The sequence below is a fragment of the Neofelis nebulosa genome, chromosome 2 (assembly GCF_028018385.1).
Source record: "Neofelis nebulosa isolate mNeoNeb1 chromosome 2, mNeoNeb1.pri, whole genome shotgun sequence".
NCBI classification, from domain to species: Eukaryota; Metazoa; Chordata; class Mammalia; order Carnivora; family Felidae; genus Neofelis; species Neofelis nebulosa.
Window position 1 is genome coordinate 3,261,269 of NC_080783.1, and position 19,487 is coordinate 3,280,755.

General features: G+C 49.0%; 1 protein-coding gene across 50 annotated transcripts in view; it reads right to left on the bottom strand.

The window, feature by feature from the left end:
• The window catches only part of LRRFIP1 (LRR binding FLII interacting protein 1), a 141,200-nt gene that overhangs the window by 35,443 nt on the left and 86,270 nt on the right, over window positions 1-19,487 (bottom strand). For 18 of the 50 annotated variants that reach the window (XR_009253857.1, XM_058700029.1, XM_058699980.1 and 15 more), the window contains 7 exons: window positions 17,776-17,814; window positions 12,718-12,777; window positions 10,222-10,290; window positions 7,408-7,479; window positions 6,016-6,060; window positions 4,348-4,413; window positions 192-269 (listed from right to left, as the gene is read on the bottom strand). The exons of 15 other annotated variants lie outside the window; for them this stretch is intronic. Coding sequence is in view for 34 of the 35 variants with exons in the window: in XM_058700029.1 (XP_058556012.1) it covers window positions 192-269; window positions 4,348-4,413; window positions 6,016-6,060; window positions 7,408-7,479; window positions 10,222-10,290; window positions 12,718-12,777; window positions 17,776-17,814 (429 nt within the window). In the remaining variant the exon portion in view is untranslated. The remainder of the gene's footprint in view (window positions 1-191; window positions 270-4,347; window positions 4,414-6,015; window positions 6,061-7,407; window positions 7,480-10,221; window positions 10,291-12,717; window positions 12,778-17,775; window positions 17,815-19,487) is intronic. 17 more of the 50 variants (XM_058699904.1, XM_058699827.1, XM_058699917.1 and 14 more) reach the window with 8 other exon arrangements.

Consider the following 19,487-nt stretch of genomic DNA (forward strand, 5'->3'; position numbering starts at 1 on the left):
CATTTTTCCCAATTGTGTCTTTGCTTAGACCTGAAATAAATCTTAGGAAAGCCCTCCCACTTTATGCTGGGTTTAGGTTTTTGGAGGTGGAGGGTCCCTTCTGCAGGACAGCGAGGTAGAGAGCAGAGGGGAGGAGGAGAAGGGACGAGCAGGATGGTGGCCGAGCAGGACAGGACAGGACGCACACTCACCACTGGGCTGGCCCGCGCCGAGCTGGCTCTGGAGGAGGCTCGGGAGCTGGAGTTGAGGTGGCCGCCGCGCTCCGAAGGCTGCCCGTGCAGCCCGCCGTCGGGACGCAGACAGAAACAAAGGGACAGGGTCAGCAGGGATCAGCGACCGCAGAGGCCCCCACCAGCGGCCCGTTAGTAGAGGTCAGCCACGTGCAGTGCGGAAAAGACAGGGGTGAGCACGGACACCAGGCTCCCCGTGAAAAGGAAAGCTGTGTCTCCAAGCTTCAAATAAAGGCCCGTGAGGAACAGAAAAAAAAAAAAATTAGTCCTAGTATCAAAAGGACACAGAATTCCTGGGGAGCGAGAAGAAAGTAACACAAAGCGTCCGTTCAAGTCGGCTGTGGAGTCACGCCTGCTTTACGCACAGAAAGCCACCTCGTCCGCGCGGACAGGTCTGTGTGTTTGAGAACATGAGTCCTTCCACTCGAGCACAGAAAGTGACAGCCGGACGGGGTGCTTGGCTTTTTTAGCAGGGGAGAAGTTTGCTTTCTCTCTCATTCCAAGTGAAAACAAAGTAAGATTTAGGGTTAATACCAAATCAAGGCACGGCCCAGACTGCCTGGTCTGGTGGCCCGGATGAAGGTGTCTGTCCGCCCGCACTTTCTCTCTTCCGGGAAAGGAAAACACAGCAAGTAGCCGATCTGGAAGCTTCTCCCTCTTAACTTCGATTTTTATTCACCTTTGTTCCAGCCCTAGACACGGTGCCATGTGTTTTTGTTCTTGTGTTTTCAAGTCTTACTTGCCTCTTGAGCGAGGTGGGAGGGGAGAGGGAGCCGGGAGGCAGCATTCGAACACGCACATGACTGAGGACCACAGTCATCCAGCGGTCTGTGGCATGGCCTGAGGGACGTCGTCCCAGAGACCTGCACAGCCCAGCGGTGAGCCCCTCCATCCAGCCCCCCGGGACACCGTGCACCCCGGCGGGAGCGGACTGTTCTCTGCCCTGCCCACACGGCCCCCCGGGGACGTGCAGGCCTTCTCCCTACTGCTGTGCTCTAGGCACAGAACTTCAGAGGTGCTCGTGATTCTCATCTTAAATACCACCTTTCAGCTTGCACATCTTTCCACCAGAATGTAATCCCCTGAGGACAGGGTCTTTGTCTATTCCCCGAATTCCCTGCAGGGACCGGATGAGGCCAGACACAGGGTGCACTAAAGCAATACTTGTTGAATGAACAAGACCAACTTCAGACTATAAGCAGCCAGACCCACCCTACCCCATCGTCCTTCTCGCTTCTTTACCCCATTAGTATCTATTGTATACTTACAGGTGCACAGAAAATACAGCCATACGTACACCCTATGCAACAATCACTACCACACTTGGCATTGACAAGAAACTCACCACCATTCCTAGTCTCACCTCTTGCTTTATTGGTCAACATAAAAGAAAATACCCAAGGTCAGTGCTTTAAGGCAGAAGAATTTTGCTTTTGGGTTCACGGTCACAAGCCAGAGGAAAACTGTCCTAGAGACAAATCCTACTGCGTTCTAGGTCATTTGTGTCCCGATTCACCATGCAGAGGTAGGACAGGTTGTGGTTGACCGGGCTTTTTGCTGGCCCACGTTTTTCCAAACGCCTAGTCAAAACCGGCTCTCAAGTCAACTGACCTGATCTCACAGGGAAAAGTAAGTTTCAGGTCAGTATCACCCGGGTCCAGGTGCCACCTTCTGAGCAGCTGGTGTCTGAGAGCCAGTGGGGCTGATGCGGGGCTGATGTAAATTATAAAGATCCTGTCCAGGCCTCATCTCTTACTGGCCATGGGACCCTGGAAAAGCTAATCAGCCTGTGACCGGGGACATGGAATCGTAAGGACACTGGCCACACAGAGGTGCCAAGGATTATGGACATCACTCTCTTCCCCGACTTCACTTTCTGCTACAAGCAACTTGCACGCTCCTGGCTCAGAGCGCACTGGTGGTGATGACTGCTCCCCAGCGTGTCAAATTAACTCCCGCCAGTTCACTCACGGCCACGAGTCCTTCCCCCACCTCACACACACACCCCTTACGGATGTTGAGGAAGGTATAAAATAGAAAGGTTTTCAGGCAAAACAATGGTACTTGAAAGTGAGCCAGTCATTTAGTTGTTAACCTGTAATTAAGTCATTTAATTGCAAACAGGCACGGGAGTGGAGCTACCTTCCTGGGGAGGCTAACAGAAGCTGGACGCTCTGGAGGTGGGCACCAGCGTCCCAGAGCGGGATCAGGACCGCCCTGTGCAGGCGGGGGGGGGGGGGGGGGGGGGGTCAGCCTGGACTCAGGTCGAAACACAGGGTCCCCCCCACTCCACCCTGCATTGCAGGACAGGATGTGAGGGATTTTCAACCCCAGGGTCCAATCTGTCCAATTGAATTCAACAAATTCACGTGGGGCTCTTTCTGCGTGGGAGTGCGGTGATAAGCGCAGAAAGAATTTGTTTTTGTTCCCTCTGACTTCTTCGGCATGGTTTGATGCCAGGGACACGCGGCTAGATTTTAGACATTTGTGCTGTCAGGACAAGAAGACCTTTCACTTCCTTAAACTTCCCGAACCCCATGGCTCCCAGGTGGTTCCTACAGGAGGCAGAAAGCACACAAGTTAAGAGTGCTCAGCGACGCCCCGGTAAGAATGGGGGAGGGGCGGCTGGTCTAAAAGTCCACCTGCAGAGGCCATATAGAAGGAGAGTGGATGGGACACACATCCTGCCTGATCCGAAGTTCTACTTCGGTCGCAGGAAAACTACCCAGGGCTCGCGACAAGTTTCATTCTCTTGAAGAATTAGTATGTTGTCTCTTTTCTGATAAAAGAAAACCATTTCGTTGCACTTTATCCATCATATGCAGGCCAGAGCTAATGCACGCATTAGGCATGATCTGTGAGCTTCTTAATGGCCTACAGACATGTTTAAGAACTGAGAAAAAGACTTAATACAGTGGGCTCCACCTCATTTAAAATGTTATGTAATAAGGGCATCTGGGTGGCTCAGTCGGTTGAGTGTCTGACTCTTGATTTCGGCTCAGGTCATGATCTCAGGTTCTGTGCTGACAGGGCTTGGGATTCTCTCTCTCTCTCTCTCTCTCTCTCTCTCTCCCCCCTTCCCCCACTCTGCTCTCTCTCTCTCCATCTCTCTCTCAAAATAAATCTTAAAAAGAATAAAATGTTATGCGATATAAAATGGTTAATTAAATGTCAACAAAAACCAATGCCAATGTCAATTAATTATTGGGTTTCGATATTTATAAAAATTACATTCTAGAGAAGCCTGTAGGTTTGATTGGCTTTGTAAGAATTCCTGAATACTCATGAAACATAGTAAACCATAAATTGGATTATTTAACCACTTAAGTAGCCCATTAACACCAAAAGCAACATTATAAAAACACTTTCAAGCAGTGGTTAGCAAGCCATTATATTTCACATGGGGCCTGGGTACATTTTCACAGGACCCAAGGGGAAGCCCTGGCAGGCAGAAGGACCCATATGGTCAGTTGCCATTGTTTCCACGGCCCCTCAAGATGGGCCAACTGGTTTCCCGCTTCCACGGACTGACTCCATTTTTTCTATGTTGCTTCCCTCTTTCATTCATTTATTCACTAGTTTTTTTCATTCAACAAGTATTTCTTGCACGACTAGCTACACCCTTATGTGATAGCCAAGTCTGTCATTTCAAATCCTTTGAAGAGGTGGAAAGACAGCAAAATAAAAGGAAATTATGTACGTGTAACATCCCGAGTCTCTAATAAATCTGTTCATCTTCCTCAAGTATCCAGAGGCGAAAATAATTTGCAGCCTGTGGAACTCCCCTCTTCTTCCTTTTATTATTTTAAGGGCACCTCACTACTTAGTACTGTCAGCGTGTTGCAAGGAAAACAGCGGATGAAACTCAGTTGAGGTGGGTCTTCTCCCTTGAACTCAATGTAAATTGACGTGTGAGGACACTAACCCGCCAACCAAAGGCTTCGCCATTCACATCATCCATGACCCAGCCTCACTATGATGGGAAATTGAGATGAGATAGTGTTTCCTCCCTGTAACTCTGGTTAGTAATCTCCAGGGGTTGGGACTGTGCCCGGTAAGCCAGTCAGGGTCATGCAGCACACGGGAGAAAGTTCGGAAACCACAGAAAATGCCTTACAGCATAGGAACCGCAGGCACTACCCCGCCGTGTCCCGCCGGGACCGATGTCATCGAACACAGATGCCTGTGACAAAAACAGACTGTCAGGTCAGGGAGCCCTTCCCTCTCCACCGGTGCCCAGAACACAGGAAAAGGGAAGCTAAGGAGGTCTGACCCGAGAGAAGAACACGTTCGGAACAAATCACGATGGAAAACAAGCAGGGAAGGCCTTAAACCACCCACAGAGGCCAAAGCTGTATGCAACAGGGTCATGCAAAAATCTAAGAGAGAAACCAGTTGCTGTTAACTGGCATGCAGCGCAACCCCCCAGTAGCTCCTTGAAACGCATCATTCTGAAAAACGTTCCTTGCTAAGGAAAAACCTGTTAGTCCACATTTAAAGTGAGCAGATAATTCAAATATCCTGAATTCTGTCATGACATCCTCACGCCTGACGTGCAGAAAATTGCGCTGGTATGAAGAAACTTCGGGATACAGCAGTATGATAACGATAGTTCAGTATTTTGTAATTCTTTGCAAATTGCTAACTAGAAAACAATACTTGATTAACCTGGAAATCTCACGTAATTAGGCACTGAAGGCGAATGGGGGTTTACAGGGTTTACAGTTCGGTGGCCACACCGAACTTTGCCCGGCTGAAAGGAGCTTGGATTCCCCTATCTCTCCTTGAGGACATGGCTGGTTTGTTCAGCCAGTTATATATGCTAATTCTTAGGGGTGAATTCTGATGGAAATTCAGAAACTTATTAGCAATACAGCAGAACTACTTTGTTTAGTGAGGGTTTCCTGCAATGGGGAAGTGCCTTGTATTTAAAACTGGAAATTTACAAAGTCATAGAGCGCAATGGGTTAACATCAGTTGAGGTTACCAAACAAATCAAAAGCCATCTTTCTTTCTACCAGCAGAGTAAGTAAATGATGCCTTTGCTCCATTCCTGGCTAATAATCCTATGCGAGCACGTGTCTTCCCGGAGCCTGAGGCAGTATGACAGCTACTGTCAGCTGCGGGGAGAAAGAACACCCAGATCCAGCCAAAGGGGACTGACAGACATCACCGGTCCTACAGGCTTCTTGTAAAGGGGGAGCTCTCAGGTGGTGACCTGCAGACACGCGCAGCCACCGCTCCCAGAGCAGGTGTGAGATGCCCTTGGCCCCTGGCCCCGAGGGGGCCAGTGGGGCCCGGATAAGTTGGGGGATGGGGCGGGGGCAGGTCAGGGGGCTGTGGCGGGGAAAGGGGATGGGGGGGAGGGCAGGTCAGAGGATTGTGCGGGGGGGGGGGTGGGGAGGGGAGGGGGAAGGGGATGGGGGCACAGGCAGGCCAGGGGAGTATGGGGGGAAGGGGGGTTGGGGCAGGTGAGGGGACTGTGGTGGGGTAAGAAGGGTTGGGGGCGGGTGAGGGTCAGAGGACTATTGGGGGGGAAGGAAGCTGGGGGCAGGGGGGGCAGGTCAGAGGCCTCTGTAGGGGAAGGGGGATGGAGGTGGGGGGGCAGGTCAGGGGATTGTGGGGGGGGAAGGGGACGGGAAGGAGGGCAGGTCAGAGGATTGTGCAGGGGTGGGGGTGGGGGGATGGGGCAGGGGCAGGTCAGGGGAGGGATGGGGAAGGGGGCGGGGGTGGCGGGGGGGGGGGGGGCGGCAGGTCAGGGGACTGGGGCAGGCAGCACACGCACCCGGTAACTTGCAGGAGGCCGGGCAGCACTGTACAGATAGGAGGGCTGCAGGACGAGAGCGAAAGGCAGGTTTTAAAAGCCTTGGAAAACAGCAACAAATAACAGTGACAAGATAATCATGATGCTTTCAGTAATCACGACAGCTGAACTGTCGTACAACAGAAGGAAAGAAAAAAGTCGACGCAGGGTTTTCAGTAAATCACAGAGACACAAATCCAACTTTAAAATAGTAAACGTCCCCAGGATCTCTGAAATAGGACTATTTTCTAGCCATTTCTTTTCAGGCATTCCTGGAGGAAAGAGTCAGGGAGTGAGAGCGAATGGTGACAAGGTGAAAATGTCACCAGCAGCAACCAAACCCCACAACTCAAAGTCCCAGGTTAATAAAGCACTCCAGGGTGTTAATACATCAATTTCCACACAGGAAGAGAGCTGCGGACACAGCGCTTCTATTTCCATCAAATGATCCCAGTCCCGGTCTCCAGGAGCCAACAGGAGCTGTTAAGACTGCTCCAGCCGGCCAGGGCTGGCACGTCCCTGTAACGGGGAGCCCACACCCACACCCACACCCATATCCCAACCCGGGCTGAGCCGCGCCTGTGCGGGCATGTGCCCCAGTGAAAGGGCAGCTCCTGGCTCGGCCAGACCCTGAGTTCCAGAATAGGATCATGACTCATTTACAAGCAGAGGCCACGTAAGCCCGCAGGGCCACCAAGACGGTCAGGGAATGTGCGGGACCCAGGATCAATCACTCAGCAAGGCAGGGGAGACAGCAATGCAAGGAGATATGGTTCAACCTCTGCGGGAGGAGGAGTGCGGGGCTCTGATGCTGAGTTCCTTGTATAGACAACGGGCTCCTGTACCTACAGCCCAGGGCCTGACCCGCCCACCCGCCTTGTGAAAACAAAACAAAACAAAGAAAAACCCAGGAAACAGAGGGGAGACTGACTGAGCCAAAGAAATAGGGCTGTTCTCCCACTTCTCAAAGATGGAGGAACCAGATTAGGCACAAAGGCTTCCAAATTGCTTCCTGGACACATTTACAGGAGAAAAATATTTTTAAAGAAACACATGAAACCCCAAATGGGGAACAATTGCTGGAAAAGGAGGAGAGAGCCCCAAGAGACCAATTCTTTGGGCCTGAGCTTTTGGAAATATACACTTAATAGAGGCTCCTTTTTCTATATAAGGTCCTAAATGATTTTGATAATGTCTTACAACGTTGACGAAAGTCTTAGCAAGTTAGTCAAGCCAAATAAAACACCTGCTAAACTCTCCTCTCTGGACTTGACACGGAAGAGGTTGAAGTATCTTCGTACATTTGATCGGAGAGTGAAGTGACCCCACAGAAGGAAAGAGGAAGGGAAGCGGGTGACAAGGAGGAGGACAGACCTGCTTTCCGCTCTGGGTAGACAGGAGAGCAAGGCCGCCCCTGGGAAGCCCGAGGTCCGAGCAGGAGAGTCCCTGTAGTCAGAGAAAATGTGAAGGAGGGGAGAAGGGCTCACAGCTTCATTTCACCTCAAAGGTACAATGGTATGGCGTATCCGCACACAGCTACCTTCTACGACAAAATCGGTTAAGGGCATGCACTTACGGAGGAGGGAGAAAGGAGGACGATCAGAAGGAAATAAAGACGGTCCGGTTAATTGACAAAACTAGGACACGGGACCAAACCAGGAGTTCTGAATCAACAAACAGGCAAAACTACATTTCATTACGTTTTAACCGACAGCCAGACCATAGGGGTTTGAGAGGTCTTTGTAATTTGAGCTCTGAGTTTTAAAGTTTGGATGGAAAAATTCAAAACTAAGGATTGGCAGAGGTATCAGCCTTTATGTAATAAGATATTTCACTGGACAGGACCTCTGGCCTGGCTTTCTTAGTTAGCTATTTACACCATGCGTACGTGTTCAGGATTCACAGAAGGTGGGGTCTAATTCAGGGGTCTAATTCTGAGACCAACAGTCTATGCAACGTCTCTGGGGAATGCTACCATACAAATTGTTTCCCCAAATAAAATGCTTTATCCAAACGGAAGGCTCCTTGAAGAAGAAGCCAGTTAGGGGCGCCTGGGTGGCGCAGTCGGTTAAGCGTCCGACTTCAGCCGGGTCACGATCTCGCGGTCCGTGAGTTCGAGCCCCGCGTCGGGCTCTGGGCTGACGGCTCGGAGCCTGGGGCCTGTTTCCGATTCTGTGTCTCCCTCTCTCTCTCTGCCCCTCCCCCGTTCATGCTCTGTCTCTCTCTGTCCCAAAAAAAAAAAACGTTGAAGAAGCAGCCAGTCATCTTGGCAGTATTCTACTAATTGTACAAGCACGGGACAGTCCTTGAAGATGAAGTGGCTCCATTCAAGTAGCCTGATGGCACCTGGAGATATCCTGCCATCCCCTCAAGGTCCCATAACTTGTGCCTAACATTCCTATGTCTTGCATAAGCTGTACCACCTGACCTGAGGGGCAGGCAAGTGGAACTCTGGAGGTGGGGTGGGGGGCCGGACCAGGGGGGGAAATGTTCTAACGTCTGACACAAATATTGAGAATGGTCGAGAGGACACCGTGTGTAGAGGCCATCTTGTCAACCCCTCTGTGGGACGTGGAAAGTGCCAAGGGGGAGAGGGCGTCCACGGCTGTGGCCGCCATGCCAGGGTGTAGGTCTGACAAATCTGGAAGACTGGAGAAGTCATTCAGAGGAGTCTTCAACACCCCGTGCTACCTTAATATCTTTCTGTTTTAGATTTAACTCAAATGAAACATGCCCATGTGTTTTGCAGGAATAGATATAATACCTACAGAACACGGTAATTCCCAGAAGATTCTGCCGGTCGGTGAGTACGGTGAGACCTCGGGCAGAGCAAGGGTGGGACATGTGGCCCCAGGAAAGTTCTGACGGTTAACGTTTTGAACGGATCGGCTCTAATTTTGACTCCGAGGTGGGTTATTTCTCTTAAACGAATTTAAGTGAGTCGGAGACGTGCTGAACTGGGGGCAATGATTCACACCCACATGTTAGCTACCCAACACCATCGTCTACTTCAGAGCAAGTTTCTCAGCTCAGAAAGTGACGAGGAAGTCAAGTTTTCTGGACGACAAGGTGCTCTTTGGAAACAGCAAAATCTCCCACTGAAATTCACACAACACACAAAAAATTCACGGTGGCGAAACCCACCAATACTTTGGTGATTACAGCCGATCTTGTTTTCAGTCAAAATTCACCTACTGGGGGAAGAAAGGGTGGAGTTCTTATTAACATATGGGGCTGAAAGGCAACCGTGGAGTTTGGAAAGTGGACCAGCAAGCTGATGGGGGAATGGAAAGGCCAGCCGTGTCTGGAGCCCCCTGCAGCAGGAATGAAAGGGGGCAGGGGATGAGGCAGGACAGGGGAGAAGGACCAGGAACTACCGGCTTTAGCTCCTTAGTCTCAATTTATTTTTTCCCCATGTACTCTTCGAGGTTCAGTTCACATCCTTTGTTGCGACACTCCTTTCTCCCTATTGTCCCATTTATGCTGCACCAGCGTATCTGGTAGCTGGGTCTGCCTTCTGTTCTAGAAGTAAATGCTTCCACAGCACCCACCTATCTCACGCGTCACCTGTGTGATCTTTCTGTGATAGTCCTGCCTACACTAGGTTCCCTAGTGTTTGCTAAGTGAGCATGGGCCTGATGGAAAACAAACCAACCTTCTCTATTAGGGCTCTCACATAATTTAGAAATCTTTGCGCCCATCGAGATCGATGCATGTCCTTAAAGTGTGGGAAGGAACTCTACTGTGTAGACATCTGAATTGGGATTTGATGTGGTTTTCATCCCTAGTCCAGTCTGTCCCTGAGAAACTGCCACAAAGTTTACATGCACCCTACAAAGTGATTCTGTTTTCAGGAACTCTCAAGGAAAGAATCATAAGGTTTTCTTCCCCCCCCCCCCCCCCCCCCCCTTTGGTGACTTCTGACTACAAACACCCACATGAATACTTTCTTTCCTTGTACCCAGCTGAGTGCAAATAGGGATTCGAATGCAAGACAGTGGGCTAAGCCTGCATAAAATACATCATGTCAATTAGTGCCCCCAACCTGACCTCAGCATCCACCCAAATGAAGATTAGTAAAACAGGCGTGAAAAATGAAAAGAGAACTGAATTCACACACAACACTGCATGCTACAAGACCTGTGGTTTTTGAATAGAGGATGTGAAAAGATTTAAATGAAAACCAACCAACGTCTCCTCTCTGGCTGATGACAAAGTAGAGAATCTGCCCTCACCGCTGCTGCTGTAGCTGGAATTCTGAGAACCAAAGAAGACATTGTAAGTGGTGAGCACTTCCTCACTGTCCCCCAAAGCACCACCTGTCCTGGCCAAAAGGCAAATGTAAAATCACCAGTGTATAAAGTCACACCGGTATCAGTGCCCCAGAAATACCAACGTAGCTTAAGAATCAAGACACTCGGCTACGGCAGAACTTCTCAACAACCAGAGGTCCTCAGCTGTATTTTGTATCTTGGTGTTTCCATCCCCGCGATGTCTTATGGTTTAACTCGTACTGGTTTTCACAATATTTCAGCTCTCAAATTACTCGTAATTACTTACTCAACTCAATCTCCTGATGAGCCGCCTGTAACTTCCCACCGGGGACTTTCCTTATTACGTACTTCGTTAGGTAACGAAGATGATGTCTGGTGCAATATTTTCCATCTTTCCTGGGCCTGACACAGCTGATGGCTCAGCTCAGCCGAATTTGCAGGGAGGTGGCTGCAGCCTGAGCGAGCTGCACCCATGTAGCTGAGAGCCACCCCCCAGACCCACAGCGATCTCCAGGGACTTGGCGTATACCTTATAAAGGTCAGAGTCTTCATGGGGAGGCAGTATGTATGCATGTTACACACAAGGCGTAAGATGCTCATCGATACGGTCAAGGTCGTTCTTCTACGTAGACTTTCAATTCCTTCACGGAAGAAAGAGGTGCTTCCAAACCCTTGTGGTCAGTCTGGCTATTTTACTCCTCCCCACGGACGTGTGCTGCTGGCATCTGTGAAATGCCTCCCTCCCTTCCAGTCTTTTCTCCAAGCCCATCCTCGCCCTGGGACCTTCCCACAGAACTCGCGGCGTGCACGTACGCTATTTGGTTCTTCAATTGTTCTGTTTCCTCACTGTTTATGAAATCAATTTTATGTCCCGTTTTACTCTGCGGTGAGCAATTTTACCAACAAGCTCTCTTGCATTTGATTTCTAGAGGCATTGCTCAAATCCTAAACCAAATCAAAAGGTTTAACTTTTTTAACTTACTGTTAAAACTTACTGTTTCACCGTAAACGTCAAAGATTAAGAAATATGGACATACGGATGGCACATAGCTCACTGATGCTACCTCGTACTGACCGGAGTACTCTAGAGAAGAAGGTGGCATTGGGTAGAAAGAGTGGATGACGGAACTTCTCAAGGAACTGCCAGCTCTAAGCGATGATTCTTTAGGATCAATTATGGGGGAAAACTATGCCTCTGGGGGAAGAAGTTGCTAATTAGTCAACATAACCCCAGTGAGCAGTCTGGGGCCAGCAGAGTCCTGCAGCCTGTCCTGTAAAGCCAGCTCCAATCAGTGCACAGGAGACACAGCTGTCCCCACCACACGAGGACAGAATGGTGTGCTGCCTGCTTCCATCCCCAGACGGCGGCCTTACCTTAAAGGAAAACATAACAGAACTGGAGGAAATCCAAAGGCCGTCAACATAAAAAACATAAATAGGAAGACACGGCCTTTAAAAGGGGAGGGTTTTTTTAGTCTGGAATGAGGAGAGTTTAGATGAAACGGAGGTGTATGCAATCCTTAAGAGGATGAGAGGCTAAACTCATCAGCCAGTTTCAGAAAGCTACAGTGGGACTGGGAAACCCCTCTGACACCTGAAAACAGAATTCAAGTGCAGATAGGATATATCTTAATACAAGTAAGATAAATGAGAAGAAACACTAATAATACAACTAGTAAAATTTACTATAAGATGAAAAGTAAAGCAAATGTAGGACTAGGAAGATTTTAGATAATTTAATGTACAACGGGTCTGCAAGTGGGTCATGCAACTTCATTAGAATATATGCAGTTTGTGACCTTGTGAAGTCCCCTGTGACCTCCCTGCTAGATAGATCCAAAGGCCTCCCCACTTGTCTCCTGCTGTCGGTCCCTCTTCTCCTTTCTCCCGCCACAGAACGTTCATGACCCTGCCCCTTCTGCGGTCTCTGACCCCTGCCCTGGGAGCATTCCATGGTCAGGGTCCAGGGGAACACGGACTCGAACATGCGTGTCCTTAAAATGACCAGGGAGAGGTGGGCACGGAGGGAGAGAATGTCAGATGGGAGGTATACGTGAAAGCTGAATACACTTACTATACGCATTCTGCGTGTACACCCAGGGCAACAAAATAACGACGGAGTGAGTATTTGATCCTACATATTTCTAAGCTGAAGAGATTCTTTTTAACATCCGCCTCTTGCATTGAGACTTCGAATGTCCGGAAGACCAACTTTCTAAGAATGTTTCCCAGTTGAAAACCATTAGTTTCCACTCATTCACGTGCTTGGCCGGGGGTGGGGGTGGGGAGAGACCCTTTATCACACGGGGAAAAAAACAAAAACACGAGGAAGCTAAATGTAGCAATATTTTCTTTAAACCGCTGCAGCAACCTGGTTGAATTTTGTGACATGCACATTCACTATACTAACCCTGCCAGATCTTCTATTCAGGGACTGGGATCCATATGATTCTCCATCATAACCATTTGTCTGTTTCAATGAAGAAAAGAAGAAAACTGACATCAGTATACGAATGAAGACGCAGGGACACATCAGCAGGGAAGCATTAGCTGGGCTGTAAACTGGGCTTCCTTCGTGGAGCGAACGAATGACAGGCCCAGGACAACACAAACCTTAGCGTGCCCCTAGATGCTTCCGTGCTTCTGATCTGCTCTGCCGCAACTCGGGGGGGATCGGACACTCAAGCTAATCACACCCGCCCAAGTCACTGTTACTTGTCAGTACAGGTCACTGTAGGATTGCAGGCAATGCCCAGCCCTTCCCGCGGGGTGAAGCACGTGGCCACGGGTCCACGGCTGCTTTTCCTCCGCAGTTTTCCTGTTTCCCGTGTTACGGTGGTGCCGCGGGAGTCCCAGTTTTCCAGTGGCCTGAATGCCACGGGCAAGTGGGGTAATGCCTTGGCCCACGTCAACTAGTTTTCAGTTGTTGGTTCACAGGGTTAAGTCCTTGAAAGTCATGGCCCGGTATGAAGTTGCATTCAGAAGATTCAGAAATAGCTTCTGCTCAATCTACAATTCGGTGCAAAAGTTCATCATGGAAAAAATGTTTCTCATGGGGGTAGATTCTCTGATTAGCTTCTCTTTCTTTTTTTTAATGTGTGTTTATTTTTGACAGAGAGCGCGGGAGCAGGGGAGGGGCAGAGAGAGAGGGAGACACAGAATCTGAAACAGGCTCCAGGCTCTGAGCTGTCAGCACAGAGACGGACACGGGGCTTGAACTCGTGAACTGCAAGATTACGACCTGAGTTGAAGTTGGATGCTCGACCAACTGAGCCACCCAGGCGCCCCTCTGTCTTAGCTTTTCATTCATCCTGTCTTCCAACTTTATTTTTCAGAATGAAATCTGAGGATGCATTTCATGATTTCCTAATTTGTCCTCTAGAAAAGAGAATGATTGGGACCCCACCTCCCTTCTCTCCTCACCTCTGCACCCACGTTCCACCAGCCAAAGCCTGGCCTATCTCGAATTGCTCTCATTCTATAAGGATGTTTCTGCTGATTTAAGACAAGAGCTGTTACATGTCAGAGGCCTGACCGGCTCTCGAGATAGAAAAAGGAAAACAGTGGGGTGGGGGGTGGGGCTCCTTCGGTTGAGCGGCTCAGGTCACGATCTCATGGTTCATGGGATCGAGCCCCGTGCTGGGCTTTGTGCTGACAGCTCAGAGCCTGCTTGGGATTCTCCGTCTCCTTCTCTCTCTGCCTTTCCCCTGCTGGTGTGTTCTCACCCTCAAAAATAAATAAACGTTAAAAAAAATTAAAAACAAGGAAAAAGGAAAGCAGTCCACAGAACGGGCAAAACCGGAAGGAGACGTCGGGGGGTTGTGGAGGTGAGTCCGAATTCCAAATCAATGCTCTATGTGTGACCTTAAGCTGGCTGCTTAATCCACTGACACTCCGCTTCCTCAGCTGTTAAAAATGTGCCTAGAAATACATACTTTATAAGGCCACTGGGAGGGTTAGACCGGATTAAAATGAGTATCCCGAGTGCCTGAACCGTGTGCCGACAGGATGGCTGAGTGAGCGCCTGTGGGAGGGACCCAGCACCCACGAGGAACGGGAGCCTTGCTCACGGGGTCGGGCATCGGGAGACCGGTTGGCAGGTATTCCGCAGCTAGACATTAACGAAGAATAAAGAAAGGGATTTCCAGACAGGTTACAAACCCAGGTTCACGCCATCCTGACTATAAAACTATGTATTTACTTTTGTTACAACTCAATACCAAGTCAACTTGAAGTTTCTAAATGAAACAAAAGGGTATGTAGACATCCCTCAACTTTAAATTTCAAACCTTGGGGCGCCTGAGGGGCTCAGTCAGTTAAGCGTCTGCTTTCGGCTCAGGTCACGATCTCACGGTTCGTGGGTTCGAGCCCCGCATCGGGCTCTGTGCTGACAGCTCGGAGCCTGGAGCCTGTTTCGGATTCTGTGTCTCCCTCTCTCTCTGCCCCTCCCTCACTTGCCTCTCTCTCAAAAATAAATATAAAAAAAAAAATTAGAAAACTCTGTGAGTAACATTAAAACATTTCTGAAATAAATTTGATAGGCAGGAATGTTACTCAATCTAATCTAATCTAATCCCTTTCCCCACTGACAGGATTTTCTGATATGGAAACGTGTATCAAGGACTCGGATACCTTTCCTATCTGCTTAGAAACTCATTCCTGGGAAAAATTAATGTAACAAGAAAGGCTAACATCAATCAATTTTTGATGCCTTTTCCTTTACTAACAAATAAAGTAAAATACATTACATGTATGAACCCTCTGGCTTTCCACTGCTGCTTGTGAAATACATCCTTCCCCATGCGAGTTCTTCCTTCTGGCCTTCTCACTTTCCAGCACGGTGTGCAGCCCAGAGCAGAGGGCCGTGAAGGGCGGGAGGGCAAATGCGCCCCTCACTGTCACCATTTCTGTCCTAGCTTTCCACGGCCGTGCAGGAAAAACTCCCCCTTCAACAGCTCTGTGGAATACCCACCCTTTCTGTAGTAGTGGAATTCTGCCGTGGGGAGTATATTCCTAGAACGAATTCTCCAATCCACAGAGCTCATGGACGCCTCTATGGTGAAAAGTACTTTGATCTCTTTAAAAAAAAATTTTTTTTAATGTTTATTTTATTTTTGAGAGAGGGAGAAAGAGAGAGAGACAGAGCGTGAGCAGGGGAGGGGCAGAGAGAGAGGGAGACACAGAATCCAAAGCAGGCTCCTGGCTCTGAGCTGTCAGCACGGAGCCCGACGCGGGGCTCGAACTCAGAACAGTGAGATCACGACCTGAGTGGAAATCAGATGCTTAACTGACTGAGCCACCCAGGCGCCCTTAGAGTACTCCGACTTCTTAAAGAACACCACCAACCTTTTCCTCTTGGCTAGTTTTTATGGTGGAGCTGTTTTTATGTAGCAGAACAGGCTAAGGAGAGTTGAAAATTAACCTAACGCATCGGAATAAAAAGTCCATAGACGGGATACCAGTCATCTTAAGTCAGGGCTCTGTTTAACCTTCTTTGCTCTACAGGGCGATTCTTCTTTTCTTTTCTATTTTACTTTTTTTAAATGTTACTTTTTTTTGAGAGAGAAAAGAGAGACAAAGCGTGAGTGTTGGAAGGGCAGCGGGAGGAAGACAGAGACTCGGAGCAGGCTCCAGGCTCCGAGGTGGCAGCATAGAGCCTGACGCAGGGCTTGAACCTGTGAACCGTGAGATCATGACCTGAGCCAAAGTTGCTGGACGTGTAACTGATTGAGCCACCCAGGCACCCCTACGGGGCGATTTTTCAACACCCTTACTGTGCTGACCACCTGCATCACGGTTACCTGGTGTGCATCTTAGGACCACGGCACCCTGACCTAGGCAGCCGTCAGAGCACCTAAAGCTGGGGGCTGGGGAAGTGTGTTGTGATAAGCTTCCCAGGTGGATCTCACACAGCAAACACACACGAGCACTGCTATCAGAGAGAACAAAACCCAGAAGACATCCACAAATCAGCGTTTTCTGAAAGAGTGTAAGATCCAAGCATAAACGTCCCGTCGCAGCCAACTATTCCAAGGGAAACGTGTGATTAGTCCCAATGTCACCAGCCACCGTGCTGGGCTATCAAAGCAGCACCCCTCACGTGCAAGCATGCAGAGGGCAACGGCTGTCTTTTCTGATTAATGGTGTTAGATTACTTTTATAGTGAGTCGACAGACAGATCACGCCCAAGGGTATGGGAGATGGGAAGCAAAAGAAGGAAGGCAAAATCGAAACCCTGAAGTGCAGTCTTTGAGGCACTCGACTGAGTTTGAAAACAGAATGAAAACTGAAAAATAAAAATGAGATCGGAAACGTGTTTCCGTCTCTTGCTAACACACGTAGCCACTCGTTCCCCCAGGGACTGGCCCTGACAAAGAATTTGCTTTGGCTTTAGAATGAGAAGGCTAAGCATCTAGAAATCTGCTGCTGATGCGCTGAACGGCAGAGAATAGAAGAACTACGAGGACTGGCGAGGACTGGGGTCACTGTGAAGTGCTGCGGGACGCTGTGTGAAAGCACTTCCCGAATCTAATCACGTGCCCCTGGGCTTCCCACGCTCCGTGGCGGATCCGTCCCTGTCCCTCGACGGCTCCGATCCATAACCGGCAGCCCAGCAGGAGGCTCGGGGCTCACCAGTGCTACGCAACTCTATGGCACTATTAAATTATCGTCTTAGAGGCAAAAACACATTTTAAAAACAGATTTGCTAAGTAACTTTGAAATGCGGTAGAATGAACGAAGCCCAAAATGCTCTAGAAAAAGTCCTAAAAATGAAGCCGTGTCTAAATTGCTACAATCCCTTCAGTACGGAAATCACTTCATTGCTAATTTCTGGCGAGATGAAACTTCTCTCCTTTTTACCTTGTTGTTTAAATTTACAGGTTTTCAGAAAGCATGAGGTGTAGACAGACGGCCGTAAGAAGGGCAACTCCGAATTTAAATCGAAAGCCTTCGTTTTTGTTACTGGAACAGCACTTTTTGGCAAAAGGGCGGGATCGCACATTTCATTTCAACGGACAGATCAGAAAACGACGGAATTTTCATTAAAGTAACTTTGAACTTAATCTTTGAAAAGCAACGCAGAGGCTTTGGGAATTCCTGATCTGATCTGAGTTCCTTGAAAGCAAGGTGCCCTCCCCCCGACTGGTGCCCACAGCTGTCAGCACACAGCTGGTGCTCACAGACCGCGTGGTGAGTGAGTGTGTTCACGCACGGGCCGACCCTGAGGACCAGTGACACACCCAGGGGGCTCTGGACGCAGAGCGCTCACTCTGGTGGGGACATCTGCCCTCCGGCCCGTCGTCCCCCGAGGGGTCTGGGGGACGGCACGTGTGTCTTTCTGGACAAAGACATACTTGGCTTTGTGGACAAACACAGCCACGAGATTAGTGGAAATACTGTAGGTTATTACGTATCACACAGTAAGTACTATTAGGATCACACCCCAGCATCTATCCAACCGTCTCACCCAGGCGTAAGGACCCCCATAATCCAGGTCAGGCTGTGGCTGTCGGCGTGCGGATGGAGAGGAAAACAACAGAAAACAGAGTTGTCAAAAATCAGTGAGAATAAGTTAACTCAGACATCACAAAACATAAAATACAAGCCAGGCGATCTTGAAATCTTCACAAAATTACATTTTTTTTCAGGACTTCCAGGATCTTGTGTATTTACAAAAGGAACAGCATCAGAATGAAGCCATCATAAAATGCAGTAACATTAAATCAAACTTCCATGGCAAGGGTTGCTGTAATTCACGAAATCGGACTGAGCAGTCTGACCCCCTCCTTTACATAAGACCTACTCTATTTACATTAGACAAAAGGGGAACACCTGTATCACTCTCAATTTTTAACTAGGAAAAATGAAAGTCTTAAGATGTCCAAAAATCTAGGTTTGCTGAGAAGAAGGTCCATGCAGACCCCAGGAAGATAACGTTTTCCTGTTTGGGGTTTATGTCGCTGTCCGTGATGAATGAAGAAGGCCTATATTTTGAGAAAGTCAAGAAATAAGAGACCTGACTTCTGAACTTTGCAAATGGAGGATTTCAGAATATTAAGACACACAAACACAGCATGAACTGACCCTGTACAGACAGGGAGCGAGATGAGCTTTCTCCCAGCAGCACAGTTGGCCCAACAACCAAAGGCGGTCAGAGCGTCCAGGCCCCAGAGGACCTGGGGACGGATGCTGTCACCTCCTCGCTGCTCTGGGCTTGTCCTGAACCCGTCAGAGTTACGAGGTCTGCCTCTTATCTCCAGGATCCAAGTGCTCAAGTCTGGTTTTTAAAGAGTGTTATTTCACGAGATCAGACATATCACGGGGAAGAGCAGTGTAGGAAACCACCTGGCTGAACATGAAAATCCCATCCACGGTTGATTTTCCACTCTCTCCCCCTCTCTTATTCAACGTCCAGGTTGAGGGCCTCTTCTCTAAAATGTGACACCTTAAAACAAAAATGCTTGAAATCTTGGCAAAGAACGCTGTCTAGCAAAGAAATGTAACTCGTGTAGGTTAAACTCATTGAGAATGAAATGAAGGCTATAAACACCCTAACACTCACTAAGACTGCAATTGTTTTAAACTCCCTGGGGTCAGGAGACTTCCCGAGAATGTTAAGAAAGCGACAAATTCTCTTCCCCGAAAAATGCAAGTGTACCCCAAATCCTGAATACCAAGTGTGGAGGATCAAAGATCTGAAAACGATCCTGTGATAGATTTGGATTCTGTGGCCGATTTCTCTGCTGTTCTCTCTTGAGCCTGCATGAATCAGGTTTTGCTCTCCCCATGTGCACCAAAAGTCTCCTTGTCAAGGTCACCGACGTCCTCCACGATGCTAAGGCCCTCGGTCCCATGCTTACTGGACCCCTCGCTTCCTCCTGGAAACAGTATCTTCTCTCGGTTTCAAGGGCCGCCCTTCTCCTGGGCCTGCGTACTCCTGTGTCTCCTCCACAGATTTCCTGCAAACTGAGTTTTGCATTTATGATGTTTTGGTTACATAAAAGTTACTTCCTCTGGCCTGAGTCTTGTCAGAGAGAAGGTCTATGAGGAAGTGACGACCGTATGGCTGAGGGGAAAGTTTCGGAGTGCGGAAGCTCTTGAACGGACCTCACATCTGAACTGTTACTTTCTGGCAAAATCAATGCGGATCTGTTTTTGGCACCTGCCAGGGCAGTGACA